The sequence below is a fragment of the Ischnura elegans genome, chromosome 11 (genome assembly GCF_921293095.1).
Source record: "Ischnura elegans chromosome 11, ioIscEleg1.1, whole genome shotgun sequence".
Taxonomy (NCBI): Eukaryota; Metazoa; Arthropoda; class Insecta; order Odonata; family Coenagrionidae; genus Ischnura; species Ischnura elegans.
The window spans coordinates 34,029,555-34,052,973 of record NC_060256.1 but is presented as its reverse complement, the minus strand read 5'-3'; the positions used below and the strand labels follow the sequence as shown (position 1 = coordinate 34,052,973).

At 41.6% G+C, this 23,419-nt stretch overlaps 1 protein-coding gene across 1 annotated transcript in view; it reads right to left on the bottom strand.

The window, feature by feature from the left end:
* Positions 1-22,196, bottom strand: part of LOC124167506 (transcription factor kayak) — a 57,168-nt gene extending 34,972 nt beyond the window's left edge. The window contains exon 1 of the mRNA XM_046545430.1: positions 21,623-22,196. Within this exon, the coding sequence (XP_046401386.1) occupies positions 21,623-21,763 (141 nt within the window). The 5' untranslated portion in view covers positions 21,764-22,196. The remainder of the gene's footprint in view (positions 1-21,622) is intronic.
* Positions 22,197-23,419: the final 1,223 nt, after the last annotated feature.

Below are 23,419 nucleotides of genomic sequence, written 5' to 3'. Positions count from 1 at the left end.
AAAGTAATGCCTGCCAATTTGAAATTGATGTAAATTACCGTATTCTAGTACCAACAGTAACGATAAGTTTGGAGAAATATTTATCCGAACGGAAAGGTATGGTAATTGGTTTTTTTCCCAGAACAATAAGGGACTTAAATAAATGTTAAGTGGAACTCATTTTACGCTCACTGCAATTCCTGCCTTTTTCTCTCTTTTTTTAACAGCTGACGTCCTAACTCCCCCACCCCAAACCTATTGCGGCGGCTTGAAGGATATTCTACAGGTTGAGGAAGGATTACATGGGAGCATTTAGCAAATTACCCCTGCATGTCTCCGGGCCCAATATGGACTTTCCTCATCAATTCACAACAAGGCCTTCTCCTTTCCATTCTTTCCATAAATCCTATTACCTTCTTTCCCCTCCCTCGTTCACCTTATAAAATTCCCAGCTCCATGCTAGCTCCATCCAACCTTGTGTCTACTCCGTAAATAAATTTCCTCATCACCACCTCGAGCACTTCGTCGCCCTCCTCATCTCGGTCCAGTTAACCTTCTCCATTCTCTTCAGAGATATCATAGAAAAAAATTTTACAACTTCCACCGTGATTGGAAATAATTCTATCCGGGTCCACTTACAGCTATTTTCAACAAAGGCTTCATTAATTATCATTAAACATTAGAAGATGCAATAAATGCACAGAACCAACTTAATGGTGGATGGCGATATTTGGTGGAATTGCGTAACAGGAAACGTGATTACAGATACACTAATATTGCATGTTCCACAATTTTTTGAATTGTCTAACCCAGGTTTCGACATTATACACTATTTCCTTCTCTAAGGCGAAAATGCAAAGAAGGCTGATGACTTTTTTTATACTTCAGTATCCTTTTAATTGGTTCAACCATGCGTTAATACCGCTTAACACGGGGGACGTACTCGCACAATCTGACGCGCGTGCGAAGGCGCAGTCAAAATTGCGTCGTGTAAAGCAGTGAATTGCTATAACACATGCGAGAATGCACGGGCTTGAGATGGCAAAATAGCCCGTTTTAATTTCGCTCATGCATTCGCGTAATTCCACGCCATTTTAGAAATTAATGCAGTTCCAACCTCCGCAATTCCGTGCTCCGTGTAAAACGGCCTTCACTCTCCTTGGCACAGGGAATTTAGTGGGAATTGAGTCTCTACCTTGCCTACCAGCGATGTATGCAGCCACCTTCGACGTTGCGTCATGTCAACCCAAATTCATTGGAAACTTCTGGACTCCAGCCAAAGGCGGAAACAGACAAAAATTGAGTGGCGGGGGGGGGGGGGGCATAGAACGGGGAGTGTAAGCCGTCTGGAAATACCTGGAATCAGGTGCTAAATAGAGAGTTTGAGGTCATTCGGGAGACTTTTTCTTTAAGTTTTTAATAAAATCTGTATTTTTTTTCAACCAAACGGAGGTATCTACATTGGAGAAATTTGGCGCGTGACACATTGATGATGTACGGTTTAAAAGCGTTAGCTAATTGACCTCAATGCTTACATCATTTTTCTTCTTTTCTTGACTTCCTCCTCCTTCCTTGCTTCCGCCAATGGTCTGATTATTCGGCAAAGGCGAAGCGTCAAGGGATATTTTACTACAGTGTCCACTCAATGACAAGAATATGAATTTGAACGAATCTGGGATGGAATTTTTTTCGTTAACCCTCGCCAGGGGTGGATTTTCTTAACAATTGATAGCAGTATTCGCCAAACATTTAACCAAAGTTTATCCTCAACTAACTAAGGTATTATCCTCTCAATTCCGATTGATTAAGCCAGGAGTACTTAGATCTCAACTCGCTAGATAAAAATGGGCATTTCAATTGAAAATTATGAATAATATTTATTGATGGAGAACTTAGGAATCGTGCGGAATACACAAACATTTATTTATTCCTATACCACCGAAAATTACAATTCGCTTTTTACTTTTGGGTTTTCAACTGAACAATCAAACGTAAACGATCATTCGTACCCTAAATAAAGGCAACCTACTTAGGCGGGACTCAAACCCGCGATCTATTGAGTGGCAGTTAAGGAATTTACCCCGCTGCCACTGAGATTTTAAGACACCCATGAACTAATCTCAGTAAGAAGTGTACTTGGCATTTGAACGGCGCCGCTGCTGCAGTAATGTGAGTGTTAATCGCGTTATTCTTCCCAAAAGAATTAGGTGCACGGCGTAGATCATATCGTAAAACCACTCCCCTGCTTGTGTTTGATGAGTGTCGCGTAGGTCCACATGGCCAGGGGCGCAGCTAGGAATTACGGCTGGGGGGGGGGGGTTAGGTGCAACTAATACCGGGGTGTGTGGGGTATGGAATACCCACCAGGATAAGCGGTAGGTGCGAGATTAATAAATTGTGGAATTTTAAGATAAATTGTTCAAAATGGTGAGTTTTACGGCTTTCTGAGGGTTATTTTATTAATCCTTACACTATTCTATTAGTAATATCAATCCACTTCAATAAAACGGATGAAACTTAAAAATTTCTCGGAGCTCTGGGGGGGTTTTATCCCCCAAAACCCCCCCTCGCTACGCCACTGCACATGATCGTACGGCGTTCGGAGATAAATGTTGCGGATAAAGAGTAAAATCATACCACGGCGGCATGCGCATTGGAAGGCACAGTATCGGAGAGGGTGGTCGAGGCGTCAATACTCCGCCACAATGCAGCGCACGGGTGTCAATGGCCGACATACCGCGGGGCCCCGTGCGTGGTTTACCCGCGGCGGTGGCGGTAAACAGGCGGCAGGCTGGTGACTCACCCGATGGGGGGAGCACTTTTAAAGCGGCCCCAAGGTCATTAGCCCCTCCTTCCCCGCTAAACAAACAGCTGCCGATCAGAGCGCACAGCTGCGAGCGTCCACCGCTGCCTAGGAGAACCGCCCCCGTGGCGCAATGCACATTGTTCTATGCCAACCTCAACCACCCCCTCTAAAGACATGGAGTAGCACGCTCCAACACCCCCACTACATGAGCGACATTGCAACTCTCCACGGTTGCCAAGCATCCCGAATTCTCAAGGAGCATACGGTTATAGAAAATTATTTTGAAGTTCCTGGCATTTAAATTCCTTTACTGCTATTCAAATAACCATAGGAGAATATGTGTACTTGTTTATGCTGAACGAATTGGGTTAGGATTCCCGGAGTGAACGAAGGAAGAAGAAATAAAATTTTTAATCTGTGCAAAGCATACACCCTATTGCCAGAACGGAAAGCAATTAAAAGGAGACTAGATAAGCCATATAAGGTAAAAATGACAATAAATTTTAAATAAAAACAAACAAAAAAGTGATAAGGTTAAATATTTAAATTTAAACTCAGAAATTGGAAAATGGAATGCCATGAACCAAAGTTCTTATCCCTTTTCGCATAAGCATTTATTTACTCCAAAAAGACTTCGAGATGTGATGTGAATGCTAAATATATGATACGTATGAGTACTACTTTTTAATTGCAGATTGCATTACCATGTTGATGTAATAATGGCACAGACAGCATTGCCCCATTTAATAATAATAGTGTACACGCTGAAATATTTTGTGCTATCCAAAACATCGATTGACTTAAGAAGTTTTTTTTTCAAGTAAATTTCTGTGGATTTTCGGCAACCCTACTCTCCTCCAAACAGTTAAAAAACTAGAGTAGCGACACAGTAAAAACTCGAGCGAAACCAGCGATCACCATGGGACGCCAAAGGGTGAAAATAAAATTCAATTTGAGTAACGGATATTAAGTGATAACTTGGATGGAAACCACAGTTTAACCGCCCCAATTAAATCTTAAAAAGAAATCCTTGAAAAAATGAGAGCTGTAAGAAGATTATATTCAATAAGACATCGAAGACCTTTAGCAGAGGGAGAGGTAGCGGAAAATGTATAATTGAAGTAAGGAGAAGGGCAAACTCAAAGGAAGTTACTTCGTAAGGGTCGATTATTAACGGGGTTTAATTTAACCTCCATAATGAGGGAGGGGAACCAACTACTAACATCCCAATCAGAACTACCGTTTGATTGAACCTTATTTCGCAATTTGAGTGGATATCGCGAGCCACGTTAGGGAAGGAGGGACAACCAACACTCCAAACATTTATAGAAAAGTTTCTCGGGTTTTCCACCGGTCGATGTTTTCGATGTCTCCCATGGAAAACATCAACCGGTGGAAAAACCGAGAAACCTTTCCACAGCTGATACGCCGATAAAACCTAAGATCATACTCCAAAAATTTACTTTATAGAAAACGCTTCGCTAAAACGAAAACTCTTCGAAGAAACGGAACAAAGCAATCTATTCCACATATAATCCCTCTAGAGTAAAAGAAGGCAGACAATAAACGGAGCAAAGCGACATAAAAATTACGTTTCCCACCTCGTAAAAAATTACTTTATGATATCCTTAGTACACTTTTATAGTACTGACATACGATTAAAAAGATCAGTAGACATTAAGCCACGTTTAATGCCGAAATCGGGGTAAATGAACGCCGATCAACAACTGGAATTGTCGACGAACAAACCTTTCCCTTAACCTCCTTATCAGAGACGGGTGACTGTCCCTACGATAGATACCTATAGGTCCCAACTTCAGCACCCTAGACCTAATGTGTTCTCGGAGTACTAGCGATAACCGGAGCTAATAAAACGAAAACACTCCTAGGAAACGGTACAAAGCATTCGATTCCACAGATAATCCCTAAGCACGTACCAATAAACACGTCTTATCACCTCACGAAATGTCAACATCCGTCTTTGCTTACTGGATTTAATTCAACAATTCTTCGTCTTCGAAAATTTATGAAAACAAAGTTGTTTGCCGGAGTATTACAAGGAAAATTTTGAGCCGCTTAATGAGAAAGAACAAATGCCTACCGATCAATAAAATAAAGAAAATAAACAGAAATGCGGCAATTTCGGAATGCGGAGGAAATCAAAATCCCAAATACTAAATATCCGTTTTGTTTTAGGCAAAACAAGCATGTTACCACAGTCAAACAATATTAATCGCAAGGTGACGTTTCAAGTTTTTGGAGACATATTGGACATCCGCAAAAAATATTAATTCCTAATCATAAACATTCATTTTACTCTCCTCCGATAAAAATTAAGCAAGAGGGTTCAACTTGATAGGACAGAGACCAAAACCGGAGCCCAATAAATGGGCAACGCGATTGATGTTAGGTAAAATGCTGATATCATAAATGGCACTGATTTTATAAAATAGCCTTCAAAAATGTTCATCACATATCTCCTTCGCAACTTTTAAATCAATATAATTGTAACGCTACAATCTTCGATAGCCCGAACTCGTCGAAAGCGCTTCTTTGCATGTTTCTAGTTTCCCTTGAATTTAACAATGAGGAGGAAAAAAGAGAATTATCCGGATAATAAACGAACTTTAAGAATTCGTTAGAAAAAACATTTTCCATTTCTCAAAATAACACTTAAGTTCTGTGTTTCAATGTTGGACTTCGGCATTAGGTTATTGCGCAGGCACTTTGACCGATAGCCTTTATATTTACTCTGAGGGCACGAAGCGCGAACCTTTATTCTCTCAAGCCGTTTCTGCGATACATGCGATACACTTTGAATTCCATGATTAATCGCGGTTCATCACTTGAAATGTAAGTTTCCGTGTTTTTTTTTCACTTAAAGGCAGTATGCACTCAACTATAAAGGGGTTAATATGGCATACGTACCAAAATTTACGTATAAAAATAAAATGTATTATTACAATTTAGGGGGTGAGAAGCCAAGGGGTACTAGTGATCTTTTTCCAGACGGAGTTAATTGTTAAAAGAAATACACGAAAAGTAGGTTGCGAAGGGATACGAGTGAGTCTCAGTTCTCTGCTAACATCAAGTGGAATATAAAATGCACTACTAAATATCTAATTGATCTCCTCTGTTTTTTTACCTAATTTCTGTACCTAACTCTGTTGGGAAAAAATATTCACTTCCTTCAAGCACTAGGCACTAGAATTCAGAATAAGGCCTACCCCCTTTCATCCTACCTAAGAATCCTATTCTTTTCCTTCCTCTCCCTCGTTTACCCAACATTCAACCCTCTAGCACCGTTTTCAACATCCCCTCCTCGCGAAGTACTCCATCCATACCGTCTGTCTCCTCCGTATCTCATCTATAAGCTGCCTCTCCTCACCCACCATGTCCAGCACTTCGTCGTTTCTTCTCCTCTCCGTGAACTTCACCCTCTCATTCTTCGCCACACCCACATATAGAATGCCTCCAGTATTCTCTCGTCCTCTTTCCTAAGGTAGTGTCCACGTTTACGCACCGCAAAGCGTTACAATCGAGATCAAACTCTCACTAACCTTTTCTTTAAACTCTCATAATGACCCTATCATAAGCTCCGTCCTGTACATGAACGACTCCTATGCCAATGCAATTCTAAAAATATGAGGGAAAAAACGAGCCCAACAGCGTGGATAGCGGGCAGTATAATTCAGGGAAGATAGCCGCATTTCTATAGATATTTTAACGTTAGCGGTTTTTCATTGGCTTTGGAGTAATAGCGTTGCCGGTTCTACAACCCCTGTAAGTTCATCCCTTTCTCTTGCCATCAGGAGAAAAGTTACAATTCCCAAAACAATCAATTAAAAATTGTTAAAAAATATATTGCCAGCACACAGATTACGACAGACCTCTGAATATTACTGCTTCTATTATTTGAGTTCTAACTTCACATTACCACAACGAAAATGCAAGTTCGATATACCCTATACTGAAACGTGGAGAGGAAAAGGGGCCAGAGCAGAGAAAACGTTGAATGCACTGATATAGAATTTTCAGCCACTTCATAAAACTAATTTCGGGGTTCCTAGAAAATTATATGTGATGCCAAAATACGTTGCTTGAAAAATAACAATAAAACGACAAATAATAGATGAATTATTATGAAGAAAAATGTATTCATTACGTTATATGCAACCTAATTTTAACTTTAACAAAGTTAGTATTTAAATTACTTAACCATAACATTTAAACTTAAAATGACGAATCACTATACGATTTGTGAAATCATTGTGTTATCCAATTGAGTAGGATAAAATGGAATGGATAATTTTAATCGTATATCTTAGAAGAACAGCACCTCATTAAAGGGATATTGCGCCAAAGACGTACCCTCCTTGAAGAAAATAGGATCGGTTGCAAAATGTGCAACTTCAGGGAATATTTGGCGAGCTCCAGGATGGAGCAACCAACTCTAGCTGCACCGTGGATGTGGAGTGTCCTTGATATGGATTCGCGAGCAACCGAGGACGACTGCAACAGCTGCGTGAGTTGAAGTAACAACAACAACGGCTTCAACACGGGACTACGTGATGCCGCCGGTCGTAAATATCCCTGATAACGCACTTCGGCTAGAAGCACGAAGAAAGTAAACTTTAGAAAATAAATACGAAGATAAGACATTCTACGATAACATTTTATAAAATATGAAGGGCCGTATTTTTAAACGTTCCCAAAGGAATGTCTCAACCTTGATGACGCGTTAGAAGTGAAAACTCATTCCACAAGCTTTTTTTTAAACTTTCCTCTCCGGTTGTCGGATCAGCGCTTTTTAATAGTAAACCGATAGAGCTACTACATTTACCAGGGTACCCTCTGACCATTCATCTCTCTGCATCTACATAATACCCTGCGAGCCACCTCTTGGGTGTTTGGCAGGGGGTAATCAATCACCAGCATGCAATTGGACTCCCACATGCACACCACACGGTCCAAAAAAGTCACGCATACTAACATAACAATTGGCGATGCGAATTACAATAATTAAATATAATTCAATAGGGGATACAAAGAAGATAGTTTATAAACCTAGAAAGCTGAAAGCGGTGTCCGCAACGAAACGGAAAAAAAGCTTAAGGGAAGAAAAAATGGTGATAAGGAAGCTAATCTATATTTAACACGTCTCATCGTGTCTTAATAGCTTTTGCCTCCAGTCCTCGAAGTACACAAAAGCAAATTTTCCATTCCACTGACGTATTCCTCGGCGAAGTACAGATTCAAACAGGTGGGGACACAACCATCGTGATTTCATCACCACTCCGCGACTACCGGAAAATAAGCGTCCTACTTGGGGTTTTTCGTAAAGCCGTCACGTTGACCAGTCGAGGTCATTCTAGAAACATTTCTTTCTGATTTCCCGCTCCATGCAATAGTTCGAAGACAAGCACAAACAGAATCTAACCGACTTTATTTTGTCATGCGCGACAGCTACTCACCTCCCTTAGGATATGTTCCGACAAGAAATACTGCCTACGATAGAAGAAATAAGATGCACAGGTACCCATCGGGGATACGCGACGAAACAGTCAGGGGTACGCCGCAGTGGCGTAGCCATGGGGGGGTCCGGACCCCCCCCCCCCCTCCCCCCCGAAATGTAAAAACGCAATTATTTTCCTTCAAAAATAAAACAAAGTATCGAAAAATTATGAATTTACAATACATTTATTCAACAAATGTTATTTCGATGATGAAAAGTGCTGAAATTAGTTTAAAATCCTCTACTTATATTACACCCTTATCCTCATGTTTTTTCCCACCAACTTAAATCTTTTTTACACAAAAATTTCACATATAGTTGTTTATATTTTTTGACACTTCACAAACAGTGTATATTGTATATTCTTGGTACTGTAAACGTTTGTCTAATATTTTATAATATACTTGCATTGACGTTATCGAGGGGTTAGGTGGAAGAGGGGACTTTCCAGTCTCAACCTCGCCCGAATAAAGGCATTTTTTTTAAATTATTACTTAGTACCTTGTTTTTCAAAACATTTCACCCCTGGTTTTGGACCCCTCCCCCCCGAACGAAATTCTTGGCTACGCCACTGGTACGCCGGTATAATATAGCGGTAATAATAAGTAATATCAGTAAATAATCAGTAATGGCGGACGTTTCGTTCCCTAATAGTAAACTGGCAACAGTGGCGGTTAAACTATTATGCATCTCCATGTGAACAAAAACAAAAGTGAGATCCCAATCAGTATTTAGTTTCATTTAAAATTCATTAAGTATGTATGCATACAGTAGAAGTAGATGAAAAAAATTATAAAACAAAATAAATTATAACTGGGCACTAATAATCTCAAGTTTAAAATAGTGAGAAATAAAGTCTTCACCATGAAATATGTACACATATTATATGGGTATTAAAAACAAATTTTCCATTCATACAATTATTTACAAACTAAAAGTGTCAACTAAAAGTGTCACCTACTATGCTTGTAACAAAATGTGCATTACATTTTTGGGCGAACACTAATAGTTATATACATATAGAGGGGTACGGGAGGAAAACAAAAGGCGGGGAACCGCTGGCATAATTAATGCGATATCGAATGACTGCATCCCAATGCCCAACACACACTCGCGGCCCGCGGCCCAGAAAAAAATGAACATAGCGGTGGACCGCGGAGAGTGAGTCATCAAGCAGGGATTCCGGGAACACCGGAACCAAACTCCTCCGGGAGCGGGAGTTTCCTCGGAAGGGGAGGGGGAGGTTGTTTCCGGAATGTCGTGCGTCATGGGTGGCGCGTCATCACTGGGAGGGCAGAGAGAGAGAGAGCCCTCCCACTCTTTCAAGGACTCGAGGCGGCGAGAGGATGGGAGAGAGAGATGGTGTAGGCGTTGGCCGCAGAGAGGCGCTGCGCACGCAGGACTCAGCTCTTCTGCTGTTGGAGGCGTAGCGATGTGCTTCGCGATCCTCGCGAGCGAGAATCATGACCACACGCACAATGCATCTACATGTGCTCCTCGTCTTACGATCACGACACTGACACTATCCGAATACTTGGTCACAAGACGGATTAGTTGTAGAGCGAACACAGGAATTACATCATTTCCAAGACAACATTTGGCCTTATACGTAACTGTCTGACGTAGATTCTCTCCGCGAAATACACTTTTTTATTTAATTTAAATATTACATTCAGTGGCGCAGCAAGGGGAGGGGTTTGAGGGTTAAACCGCCCCCCCCCCCCCCCAGAGCTCAGAGAAATATTTAAGTTTAATCGATTTCACTTAATTGGTTTGATACTCCTAATATAATAATGTAAGGATTAAGAAAATATCACTCAGAAAGCCGTAAAACACCATTTTGAACCGTTTATCTTAAAAGTCCGCAATTTATTAATCTCGCACCTACCGCTTATACTGGTGGGTATTCAATACCACCGCACACCCCGGTATTAGTTGCACCTGCCCTTACCTCCAGCCTTAACTCCTGGCTGCGCCCGTGATTACATAAACAATATTACTTATAAATTAAGACTGCTGATAATTATGTTGTGATGGGAACACTCGTTATTCGGACGGTCCTCATTTGAGGAGTGCCTTTAGACTCATACCATCTATAATAATAGAAGTTTACACAAGTTAAGATATAGTTCCGTAAGATAATTTAAGTATCGATGCGAATCCAAAGAAATATATACCTATATATAGGGCAAATAATTTGACCCTTTTCCCTAACTATCCGTCAGTATATATTTCAACTGTCTCCAGGGGCCTATTTCTTCAAGAGTCATGTTTGTTGATGACATAATTGGTGAAAGCCGTGAAAGCTAACACGCGCACGGGTGCACGTGCTATAGGATGATTATATTTTTCAGTCCCATGGCATGTCCATGCATCCTGAGGAATGTTGAGAAGCTGCTTCAGGCTTGTTTTCAAGGGAATCCAACATATTGTAAATTAGTATTTACAGGCAATTTTCCGCAAATACTGGAACGCTTGGTTTCTTAACATGTCTTGAGTGCACATATGAGGGTGTGTCTCAAAATGTCCCAAAAAACCTGAGAGTAAGTTTTAATTTACAATAATAAACAGTACGGAATTGTTGATTAATACTAACTACTACCTCCCTTCCTACTACCACCTTTTCCATGTCTCAGTGAAGGGGATTAAGAAGACTTGGAAGCAACAGATAGGGGGCAATACGAATTGTCCGGATACTGAGTCGACATACACATATCCTAGACCGAAACTGCCGATTTACAATTAAAAACAGTACAAAAGGGGGTGCAAGAAGGAGTTCAAACAGGGAATGTAAGACTTATCGAGTATTCCATATCGTCAATTGATCATGGAGAGGGCGAAACGACTGCCATGCATTAAGTTTATTTGCAAGTGCTCAGCTGAGGGACGTACATAGATATTTATATCAGTGGCGCCGACTCCATGGGGTCTGAGGGGGCCCGAGCCCCCTCAAAAATTTGTTATGGATGTGAGGAAAAAATGTGTCAGGCTTGTCCATTTTCCCTGGAGTGTCCAGATATCGAGATTCGAGTCATCAGGGTTCTAATGTTGATCATATGACTCTTCTAAAAATGCTTAAAAAACTAAAAACTCACTACTTACTCGGTTTGGGCCCCTCCAATATTTTTTTGAAATTCGGCATCCCTGATATATACTCAGGTCATAAGTGCTTTCGTTGCAGAAACAACTGTTAATGTTGGGAGACAGCCAACCCCTTTTCAAAGTGCGAGACAATTTTTTTTCTCAAAGACGGAACTCGCGCCCGTCTCATTCTACCCAAGTCATCGTACCAGAATTCCCATATGCTTATCGCCACTACTTAGTTACCGGAATGCTATTTTAGGGACAATATTTTTTTAAATAGCTAAATACAGAGAAGGATTGAAATTTGTGGAATCATGCGGCGGCGCGCGAGTCCAGGCGTTCATTCGCGGAAATCAGAGAGTTGAAACAGCAACCGAAAGATGGCATCTCTGGCAGCAAGAAAACCTTAGTCTCCAAACACCACAGCACGAACTGCTGATGAAATCCTTGGAGTCGATTAATATACACAACCTCCAGTACATCACTGCTACTGCCGTTGCTATTATTACTGACGTTTGAGATACGAGTCTCCCAATGCCAAAAGAGTGCATGAGAACTTAGCATTTAGCACATGGGCGTTTAAGGGTATCTAGGCAACATCTAAGCAACGACAATCCCATCCAACGTTGTCAAGATTAAATGCCAAGAAAAGAGAGAGGGACGTGGGTCGGTGCCAGCCCGTTATTGCGTGAATGACGAAAAAATGAACGCGGACTATCTGAATTACAATGGAGGAATATTAAAATAGAAATATCATAGGAGAAACGAGTTATTACAAGCGTATTTACATTTACAAATGGTTTGGTGCTACCAAAATTATAGACATCCAGCCCTGGAGATGAATGCTGAAGATCAAAAGCATAGACGGAGTAAGAAACGAGAACGTATACCAAATAATAAGAGAAGTCAGGCACCTTGGAGTATCATAAACCTAAGACCACTCAGTGCATAAGTAACATTCCGAGACGGATATTATGTACAAACAGTGACGTAACTGTGGGGGGGATGAGGGGATGGATCCCCCCAAAAACCTCGCATAAATAAAAAAAATTATAAATGCCATTGTCTAGGTTTGACATGCAATAACTGTATCAGCTCATAGTTAAACCTATAGGACCAAAATGATGCAAATTGTATATCCAGGCATGTAATTTTCAAAAATTTTCCCGGAACCCCCTCCCCCGATGCCTTAGGGGGGGGGGTTAGCCATCCTATCCCCCCAAAAGCATATTCCTAGGTACTCCACAGCGTACAAAACATGGTGGAGGGAAAACTTGAGTAAAGTTCCCTTAAAAGAAACTAAAATATAAGTATATTCTTGGGAGAAGTGACATTATTATGACTTGACTTCGAGGATGATGAAGATTGAATAGCACACCACACCTGGTACCTAATAATACACAAAAAGTTGACTTCATAAAATGCATGTTTTTCAGAAAAACTGATATATTTAGTTATTATTACAGAAAGTCACTACTTTTTATTGATTAGTGAGGCCAAATTAAAGCAAAAATGTTTAATTACTTCATGTCATGGATTCCTGTGGTATTAATTTTAATTTTTTTGTTCACAAGGTTCTTGGGGTGGGCTATATCACCCTTAACTACACGCAATATTTAAGCCACTGCCTGGGAGAAGTAGGAGCACGTGGAAACAAAATAACTGGCATGAAAAATGGAAAACTGGAGAGCTTTAAATACAGAAAACTCCGATGAATTTTGTCTCCAATACACGGCACCTTCTCGTTGGATCAACAAATGGTGAATCCATTGAGGAAGCTAAGAAAAAGGCCATCAAAATTAAACGACAACTTTTATACAATCGCAATAACTGAGGAAAATAAACAGTAAAAAAGAATCGAGGAAAAGGAAGTGCTTATAGGGAACACCCAGGTTAACTCTGCCAGACTACGCAGGCCATAACGTGACAAACAAAGAAAAAAAGACGTCGCACCCACAGCTAGAAAGGAAGGCGTGCATGGGCGCCACTACGTATATCGCTTTGGTAGAACGGAGGTTTTCGTGTCCAGCATGAATAAGGACACTACAAACGGGAGAGCGCGGCGTCTAATAGCGGGAGAGGCCAAGTGTCACGTGACTACCCCTCCCCCAATCGCGCGACAAAAACGTCCGGGAAGGGGGGGGGGGGACCGCGGAAAGAGGGGGGAGGGAAACTGACGCCTATTAGCGCCCAGCAAGGAAAAAAATAAACTTTGTTTTTATTTTTAGACAAGATTCACAGAGGACCAATGTCCAATCACCGAGGACGGTTGTTTATAATGCTAAACGAACAGCAAATTATCTCCCGGTTAAGGAATGACGGCATAGAATATGGAAAGAGAAAGAATGTTAAAGTGCATGAAAGTAAGGGAGTCTTATCGGCGCACATGGCTTTCTCCTCAAACACGTCATACATTTCATCATCTAATAAATCAATGCAATGCGTACCCACAATAAAACACCTAAAATATCCCCCCAGTACCCCTCCCAGTGCTTCCCCGACTAATGACTCTTGACGTTTCACGAGTTAACACCGAATCCCCTATTCATTTCATCACTTACTACTTTGAATTACTACTACCTATTTGCGTATAAATGATACAGGTTTTAAATTTATACATTTGTTACTTTTTCACAGCAAACGCCTTTAATTCAAACCGATCCTGACGAAGCAAGGTGTTTAGACTTCTACTTTCTAAACTTCATGGACAAGCATTGGAGATGAAGTCATTTTGTTCACAAGTAAACATTAAATATTTAACGAAATACTTATAAAAAAACTCATTGAAGAAAATTGAAAGAAAACCCAAGAAAATTGAAATCGTTAAAATGGACATGGATTCCGTTGGAAAGCCCCAGAGTGACGAATGGAAAAAAATTCCCCACTGTAAAACAAACCTTCATGATGTTATACACAAGCCTAGAAATAGATTCCAATGACTAATACAAGACCTTTCGAGCCTATTCTTTACGGTAATATTTGAAGTCAATCTCAGAACCTGTCTATTATTGCAGTCATAATTTATCTATGCTGACACCGCAACAAATACTTCTCTACCTTTTCAGGCTGCGCTTGACAGTGTGTCAAGATAATTCTTTATCTTCCCTTTTTTCTTGAAATACTTGTCATATATCGAATTGTGACAAAGTAAGCCACCATCGGTCGATATTTACCAGAAGTAAATACATAAAACCAACGGAGATCCGACTGTAGCCAGCGTTTCTAGTGAGGCCATCCCTAACAACCTTATGGTGCAAATTTGGTCCTTGTGTTACTTTCCGACAAAACCTTTTTCTTCTTCATAACAAAAATAATAACCTATAAATGTAAAATATACTGCGATGATCACTAAATAGCGACTTCCTTTGGATGAAAATCCTTTCCACAAAGTCTCATGCTTTATCGTCGAAGGTTCACGGAATCATCAGTTTACCATACTAACGAGTGAACGGCAAAATTATTAAAAAATTAAAGGGAGCGACTTAAAGATAATACAGGCCGCATTTTCATATTGTGAAACTATTCCAAAATAAACGAGGCCGGGAAATTATATTTGGTCTCCTAATGCCCTAGAAATCAACAGCTCAAAAGAGGATACATATTCCTAAAAGTTGTTTCCCACCATGTAAGAACGGTGTACAGTCCGGTCCACATTTGACGTGCCCGAAAAGGCATAAGTCGTAATGATCAGTTAATTTCCCACGGAAGATGTAGGCCATAATAGATAAATTCCCAAACAAGGATCAAACGGATACAGTAAAGTTCCTTATGTTATGCGTTAACCGAGACCAGTGCTAAGTTCGTTCGCATTTCGCAGAGGTTTTCCGAGCTGTTGATCAAAATGAATTCACCTGACCTATCAATGATACCCATCTACACTCCCCATACCTCTGAAACTCATCATCATTATTAGTCAACAATCCCAAGATTGGTTTGACGCAGATCTCCATTCCTCTCTCCTACGCACTAGCCTTTTCCCTCTGAACCTGAGTTATCATTATTTTGAACAGATTCGACCTGTGGCACTGTTTTTGCTTCTGTAAACTACTCGGAACTTGAATTTCTCTTTATTCATTAGCTCCAGTTTAGATTTCGCCCCAAGATTCCGCTCCTCTATCCAATATTAAATAAAGTGACATTATATCTACATAATACCCTGCGAGCCACCTCAGGGAAGGGGAAAGGGAAACATTACCATAAGAGAAGCCGATAAATAATATTCACTCCTCCCTTTGTCAATATACGTACGGCATGGTTACCCGATATCTTCGCTTCTTGACTTTTAGCTCTGACTTGACTAGCTTAGGCTTTATCTTGACTTGCACTGACACTAGCTCTGAATTATGACTCTCTGACTTTAAGACAAAGGACAAAGGTAATTCATGTAATGGCAGCATTTCTCTTATGGCTAAAAGATAATTGCCGATGAAGAATGGTATTCTGGCTCCTTGTGACGTCCGTCTAATAGCTTTCTTTTTCAAAGACCGAGCTTACGACTATTGTAGCGCAGGCATTATACCCACTTTTCTACCTGAGGCTAGGCACCTTGCACGCCAAGTGATCGTCTTGTGAGGACAAAAGCGGCCGAGGGGAAGCCGATGACGCACGAAGAAGCGGTCTTCCGTCTCCCCTGCTTTTCCCCCCTCCACGGAAAGAAGAGGAGCGCAAGTAGTAAATACGAGGACTCGCTCGCTCGCTCTCTCTCTCGGAACCGCTGACTCATCCCCATTCAACAGACAGAAGGGATTTTCGGGAAAAAAGGGAAAGACGGTCACACCTCCGACCTTTCCCTCAAAACCCTCGCCGAAATGAGGCAGTGGTCAAGGAAGAACCCTGGAGCTTACAAACGCGGAACTGCCCCTCATGGACACACGTGAAAATAAGAGGCCCGTTGAAAGTGCATCGACTGGACCGCGCGTGGAATGAGTCACCAGCCGTGGCTTCCCATGTGCTTTAAAACTTGCCCTCCATCAGCAAGGCCAAGAATAAAAATAGCGGTGATCGTTGGATAAAAAGTACTTATAATTATAAATATTAACAAACCATATTGGGGCCGCGTTCCAATCTGTGCGGGTAGATAATAATTATCGATTATCCAATAAATGAATGATGGGGACTTCACTAATACAACATCTGTATAATGAACTTGAGCCAACCCAGGTGTTTGGCAGGGGGTGATCAATCACCAGCATACAAGAGGATTCCCACATGCACACCACACGGTCAAAAATATACGCATACCAAGAAATTATACTTCGGCATTCATGCAAAGGCAAAACTTGCCAAATACTCATGAAGGCAATCTGCCAATAAAACTAGAACGCGTAGAACATGCATTAAGAAATACATAAGTTAGTGGGCAAAACTACAAGTCAACTAACCTATTTGTAAATTCTGACGCTGCCGGTATAGTCTCTTATTGATCGTGGAAAATAAACATGAATCTATCGGTCCCAGAGTCTATCTCTCCAATTTTATTCACATGATCTACCGTAGGAAAAACCCTGGGACGTACAAACACGGAAAGAGTGGAACTGCCCCGCATGGACAGGCGTGAAAATAAAGGCGCCACGAAAGTGCATAGACTGGACCGCGTGCGGAATGAGTCACCAGCCTTGGCTTCCCATGTGCTTCAAAACTTGCCTTCCATTTGCAAGTCCAAGAATAAACATAACGGTGATCGTAGGAAAGAACACATTTATTTTTACAACTACGCTCACAATATATTGGATCCGTGTTCCATTCAATACAGGTGGGTAATACTTATCCACTAGTCAATTATTGTATGTTGGTGTTCACTAATCCAGCAGAAATGGATGTTATAATAGAATCTTTAAGCTCCATAAGTCTATCATCTTTGACATAAGCCTAATTAATGAACCGTTACGATAGTAAAAATTACATTAAACGTATTAATCAATTTTTTGTTACGAAATTACATTGGTTTAAAAGGTTAAATTGAAAATATTTACGAATTAAATTGAAAATTTTTACTAATTTCCGAAAATAAATTGTGTGTGGAATCCCTAGACGTCTTCATGTCTACACACTTCTCGATAGATATAAATTTAGAAATAGCGATTACTGTTCAGTAATAACAACAGTGACTTCAAAATAAATTAAGACTGATTGTATACGGCAAAGAAATGTCGAAAACTGATCCAAATTACATTCAATCAAACAGCCTCGCCACTACTTCTGGCAGAAGTATTTTCATACAGAAACCGATGTATAATTTGCAACAAAATCAAGAGCGAGAGCTCAAACCACCTGTGCACATGTACTTGAATTATAATTTTTATTCGATCACTATGAAAAGTAAACTTGAGGGATTGCAAGGGCTTCAACCCCTACCGAAATAGTCTTGTGCTGTCTCGCACGGTATTACCTAAATATTAACGATGATCCATCCCTTAACTCCTTCGCCTGAAGATTGGCTACCTTCGAAGCCCGAACGAAGAAGAATGAAATTCATAACTTACATCATCTAGAAGGCGATTTCTGGGGAAATCCATTCGGCTGCGTTTGAAAATTCACGAGTACCCACTCATGTGAAAGGAAAGCTTCAAACCCATACAGACTGTGGAGTATTGATCAAGGAGTGCAACAAAACGAAGTGAGAGTGGCGAAGGGGAATCAGGGAATAATTCCGATGGAGGGAGAGATTATAGTCCAAGGTCCTGCTGCTTCATTAGTATTGTTTTTGCTGATATCATCGTAGAGTTGAGCGGGACTCCAGGTAACGGGACAGGTGAAAACGACTAAGACGCGAAGAAGACGACCACGGCGAATATCCGAGGGAGGCGACACATCACTGATTATTGCACACACTTGCTCAGTCGAGCCATCACGGACACTATGGAGCTTCGCATGTCTCGCGGTCTCGATACTTAAAAAAAGCACTAGCGGGAGAGACAAACGAATGACGAAGATTCCTAATTTAGAGGAAGGGGCACAATACGTCGCAAACTAGGTTCAGGTAAAATCTATCAAAATCTTATCTTTGAAAAAACTTCATTGAGATACTCAAAGAGTACGATACACCTGAATGTCATTTGTCGATTCTTTTACTTGATTAAAAACGCCACAGTGGGTGGGCCTTTACTAGAATTACTACCTCGCGAACAGTCGTACCTAGAATTTTATCGCGGCCTACTACTCGTTTGAAACTAATACAGAAGGTATTTTATCAAGATTAAGAGTGTGACTACTAGAGAGAATTATCAGCTCTAAAATTTGACTTTAAACGTCAGAGCTTCTTCACACATACAAGTTAGGATACGGGGAGAATTTTGAGCAAGGTTTACTCGTAATAATTTTAAAAATCTTTAGTTACTGCAAACGATAAACACTACTAAATAATATGAAAAGAGATGCTAGAAGAAGTTGGGTGGCGCGTCCTGCTGTGGAACACGATTCCAATCAGTAGCCTCAATATCAGAGCGAGAACGGAGGGTCCCGCGGACGGGACAGCGGCCTTGGGAAGGCCATTGTGGGGTCAGTGCGGAGGAGACCGGTGGTCATAGGCGGATGTCGGCCGATGGGGAGGAGGAGAGAGAGATATCCGCGTTTCGAATCCGCGGTCGCGGGGAAATTCACGGCGGCCCAAAATAAAACAGCCCACTCACAGTTGATGGCGAGAGCGTCGGGGAAAGCCTCCAGAAGAGGGCGCTCTCCCCTGAAGCTCACTTGGGAAAGACCGCGAGGCGGAATGAAAGGTAAATCCCCTTCTACCTTGATACAGAGACAACCTCACTATTTGTCTCAGAGTATATATGAGACAGATCTTCATCTACATATTACCCAACAGGTGTTTGTCAGGGGGTGAAACATTACCAATATGGATCGGAGGATTAAAATTCACTTCCACCAACATATGTCACACAAAAGATACAGAGGCTTGGGCGTACCCAGCGGGGGGTAGGCGGAGCAGCTGCCTTCCCCCCCCCCCCAGCAAATCAGCAAATCAGCGGTGCTCGCGGAGACAGAAATGTGGGCGGGGGACGGGTTCGCATCACGTGGTTAGGAGGTTTTCCATTCAGTCTTGGTTCCGTGCACGGACGCCGCACATCACCTTTGTATGTTTTCTCATTTACTCGGAACACCGGCCCGGGCTTGATTTGAGCACTTTACACTACCTGCCGGATTGCCTCGTTACAAATCTCAGTTAAACCTGTATCTCATTCATTATTAAGGTCTGGTTACACGGTGCATCAACCCGCATGAGTTTCTGTCAAAACGTATGAACGCCGGAATAAGCGCAAACTTGCAGCGTGTAATCATCAAACTAGTGCAAAGGCATGTACAGTTAATATAATCTGCTCTAATATGGTTCATGCATTCGTACATGTTCCGGTCCACCTAAATCGTTCATGCATTCACACAAACACGTAGATACGTGTTCATGTGCCGTGTAAACAGGCCTTTAAACTTTAAATATTGCTCTAATCAGAAGATCCTTTCAGGGGTACCCTGAGGATTGGCGTGGTCATTTGACGACGGGTGCATCTTCGGAGGCATTAAACAGCACCAAACGACCGCTGCCCGCCCATAACAATGGCGTGGCGGTGACACAGCGATGACGTCATACGTGATCAGCCGAGGGCGAAAAGTCGGCTCAGTCTGCCTCGGAAATATCTTCTTCCTCTCTTTATCGGCGATCAAATGACACCAGTCGAAAATCTGACAGCGATAGTAAGCTGTGGGGGAATCACTTGCAGATAATCGGGCCATATCAACTGCTGTTTACCGAAAATTCTTACGGAGAGCATTGGTCCTGGAGAAGAGTGCGGTAGTATGATGTATCCTAAAAGACGAAAACTTAAAAATATACAACATGAAATCCCAAACTATCCCTAAGTTTCATTAATGTGTGGAAAATAACGAAAATTTGAGTGGTCTTCCATCATAATGATGAAAGTATTCCACCAAATCAAACCTGATTATTTTGCCTATAAGAGAGAAACCAATTTACACATGTGATTGTGCTAGCTTTGAATTTTATGCGGATTGTTTGGTGGGAGCTTATTCCGTATCCATGCACGTCAACCTGTAATAGTAGTTCGCAAGTTTTACCTTTGCCTGAATTTGTTAGTATAATATGTTGATAACCGTAACGTTTTTTTTTACCATGTGATGTTCATGTGGGATTCCTGTTGCATGCTGGTGATTTCATTACCCCTTTCCAAACACCCTAGAGGTGGCTCGAAGGGTATATAGATGATGTATTATGTAATGCTGTATGTTTCCACAAATGGATGAGGTGCTACTATACCTATTGCAATTCGGTGGACATACACCGCGTGTCAAACACACGAGGGGAGTCCAATGCAGTGTATTACTGTAGATGTCACGACATGCTGTTGGGATCATGGTTCACACAATTTCGTGAAGTTCCAACTTTTTCAAATCCATCCATAACTAAAAATTTAAAATTCCTGACAGAAATAGACACACATCATGCCTAAATTGGAGGGTCGGTTGACCGATTTTTGAATTATATATTTTGACGCAGTTTGAGGAAAGATAATTTAGATACACGACAGAGAAAACTTGAACCCTTTTCAACAAATCACCAAAACAGAGGGTGTCCCTTCAAAATGGTTCATCTACATAACACCCTGTGAGCCACCTCTAGGGTGTTTGGCAGGGGGTGATCAATCACCAGCATGTAGCATGCCTCCACATGCACACAAGACTGCCCAAAAAACGTTACACATGCTAACAAATTTTACTACCACATGTTGTTATTGGTTCATTCATCGCTCACTCTTATTTGTCAAGAGTTGGAGCGATTTTTTCTCATCACCTAACCCAAACGTTATTCGTACAGAAAATTACAGCTCTAAGGCATACTCTAGCAATTAATACCTTCTAGGGAGAGACATAAGTAATAGTAACCGCCTCGTTTGCAGCAGCTCCTTCTAATCAGCAAAACAAACATCTACTGCTCTTTACATAATCACTTCCACGACGAGTTTAAACTTAAAATCTTTCCTGATAATCGTGTAATTTCGACAATTTTCCCTGCAGGAGTACAACCTGGGATCAATCGCAAGGTACTGTCATTATGTCACTACCAGTAAAAATACGCGTGATCTAAAGAAAGCCTTTGGCAAGAGTACGAGATGGAGATGCACGGTATGAAGAGTTCATCAAGATCAGAGAGGGGGAGGGGCAGAGATAGCGCGAGAGTGTTTTGTCTGTCGTCTCGCACGGTTCGATCCCCGATGACTCACCAGAGAAGAAGAGGAGGATGGGTAAGCATGATTCTTCCCGCCGCCGCCGCTGGTCCAATCCGATGAATACATCTCAGCGGCGTTGGTGTCCTCCTTGACGGACAGTCGAGTGCGTCTGAGGTCGGGCACCAGCTGAGACATAGGTCACAGCACGCGTCGCAGCCAGTGGGAGCAGAGAGGACTGGATACGCGAGTCAACAGGTGTGCGCGACGAGGGGAAAGGAATGCGCCGTCGCCGTACCAACCAAGAGTCGATTCAAACAATTGACACACGCAGGCCGCGGCACACCACCACCACACGAGAACACACTCCCGGAACACGTGTAGGAGAGAGAGAAGGGACACTCACACGCCCAGAATCCACACCTGCCGTCTTCTCAAGGCGCGGCTTTTAAGGCACGACGACAAGCCACAAAGCTAGTAGTAGCAGTATCCAGGAACAAGTGAAACACCTTCCTAGCGCTAACGGTGTCTTCAAGGCGTCTAACGAAACACGACGGAGAGAGAGCAGAAGCGATATTGAGGAACACCAACGAGTCCACCTCGTACACTCCAGCTCCGTGTCTCGTCTCTGACTGCGGCCGAAGCAGCGGTGGCTGTTGAGTGGGCTGCTTCATACAAGGTCGCAGTGGCGGCGGTCTTTCTCCGGCTCCCCTCCCCACCCCCTCTCTCTCTCTGCAGCCGACGGGTGGGATGACGTCAGGCGGTGTTGCGAGAATTCTCCGAAGAGGCGGGGGGGAGAAATTCCTTCCCCACTCCTCCGCTCTCTCGAGCCATGGCTGCTCGTCGTCCCCAATGCGCCACGCGCTTCGCTTTTATTCACAGAAATAATACGCTCCGCCGCGACCGCTCCCTCGCGCCGCTAATGCGATCCACGAAAATAGTGGGTTCCGCGCATTTTCCGCGGAACAACAAAAAACGGTGAAATTCGCGGATTTGGCGACAAAAAATATTAAGTCTTCGCTTGGGTGACGACGATATTGTAAATAGAATAGATCCTAATAGATAAAATTAAACTCTATTCCAATATTTGATTCTAGTTCAGTTTAACTCCATTATTGGTAATGATTAGTAAATTTAATTTTATTGGCACTTTTCCAAAAAAATATTTTAATTTTATTTAACCACAGGATTTAATACATTTTTAATTATTTTTCCCGTGAACCTTCGGGTAAACCACACCTAAACCTAAAACAAATGCATTGAAACCTGTCTTGAAGTAAAATTAAAGTATTTGTGGAAATTGCCAGTAAATTGTGATTGACTAATTGATTGTATGTTATAATTACGCAATATTAAGCCTAAATCAACTCTCTGAATTGAGCACCGATTTATCCAATATGGTAGTAAATCTGAGGCTACGCGATTCAAAGACTGTTTCAAATCAATGGCACGTATAAATTTCAGAAAATTACTAATCTCAAGGGATGTAGGATTGTCGCGAATGTAAGACTGGGATTCCGATCATTGCTTTTCCATTAAATATATTTCCGTTAAAAAGTACACTATGTTTTATTCTACTTTATCATATTTTTTCCATTTTAATCATACTTATTAATCTATCACGTCTCCATCCCACAAAGTGAACTCGCAAACCATTGATTTCATATTTTCGTTATCGAACTAATGCTTTGCGTATATTTTCTGTGGGGATTTTTTAAAAGACTTCAAAAACTTGGTCAAACTCATAGTTTTCTATGGTCCTTAAAATAAATTTCATGACTCGTACAATTTCTATAATGGGCAGAGCAGCATTAGCACGTCAATCAGGTTTTGTACAGTCATCAAAATAATGTG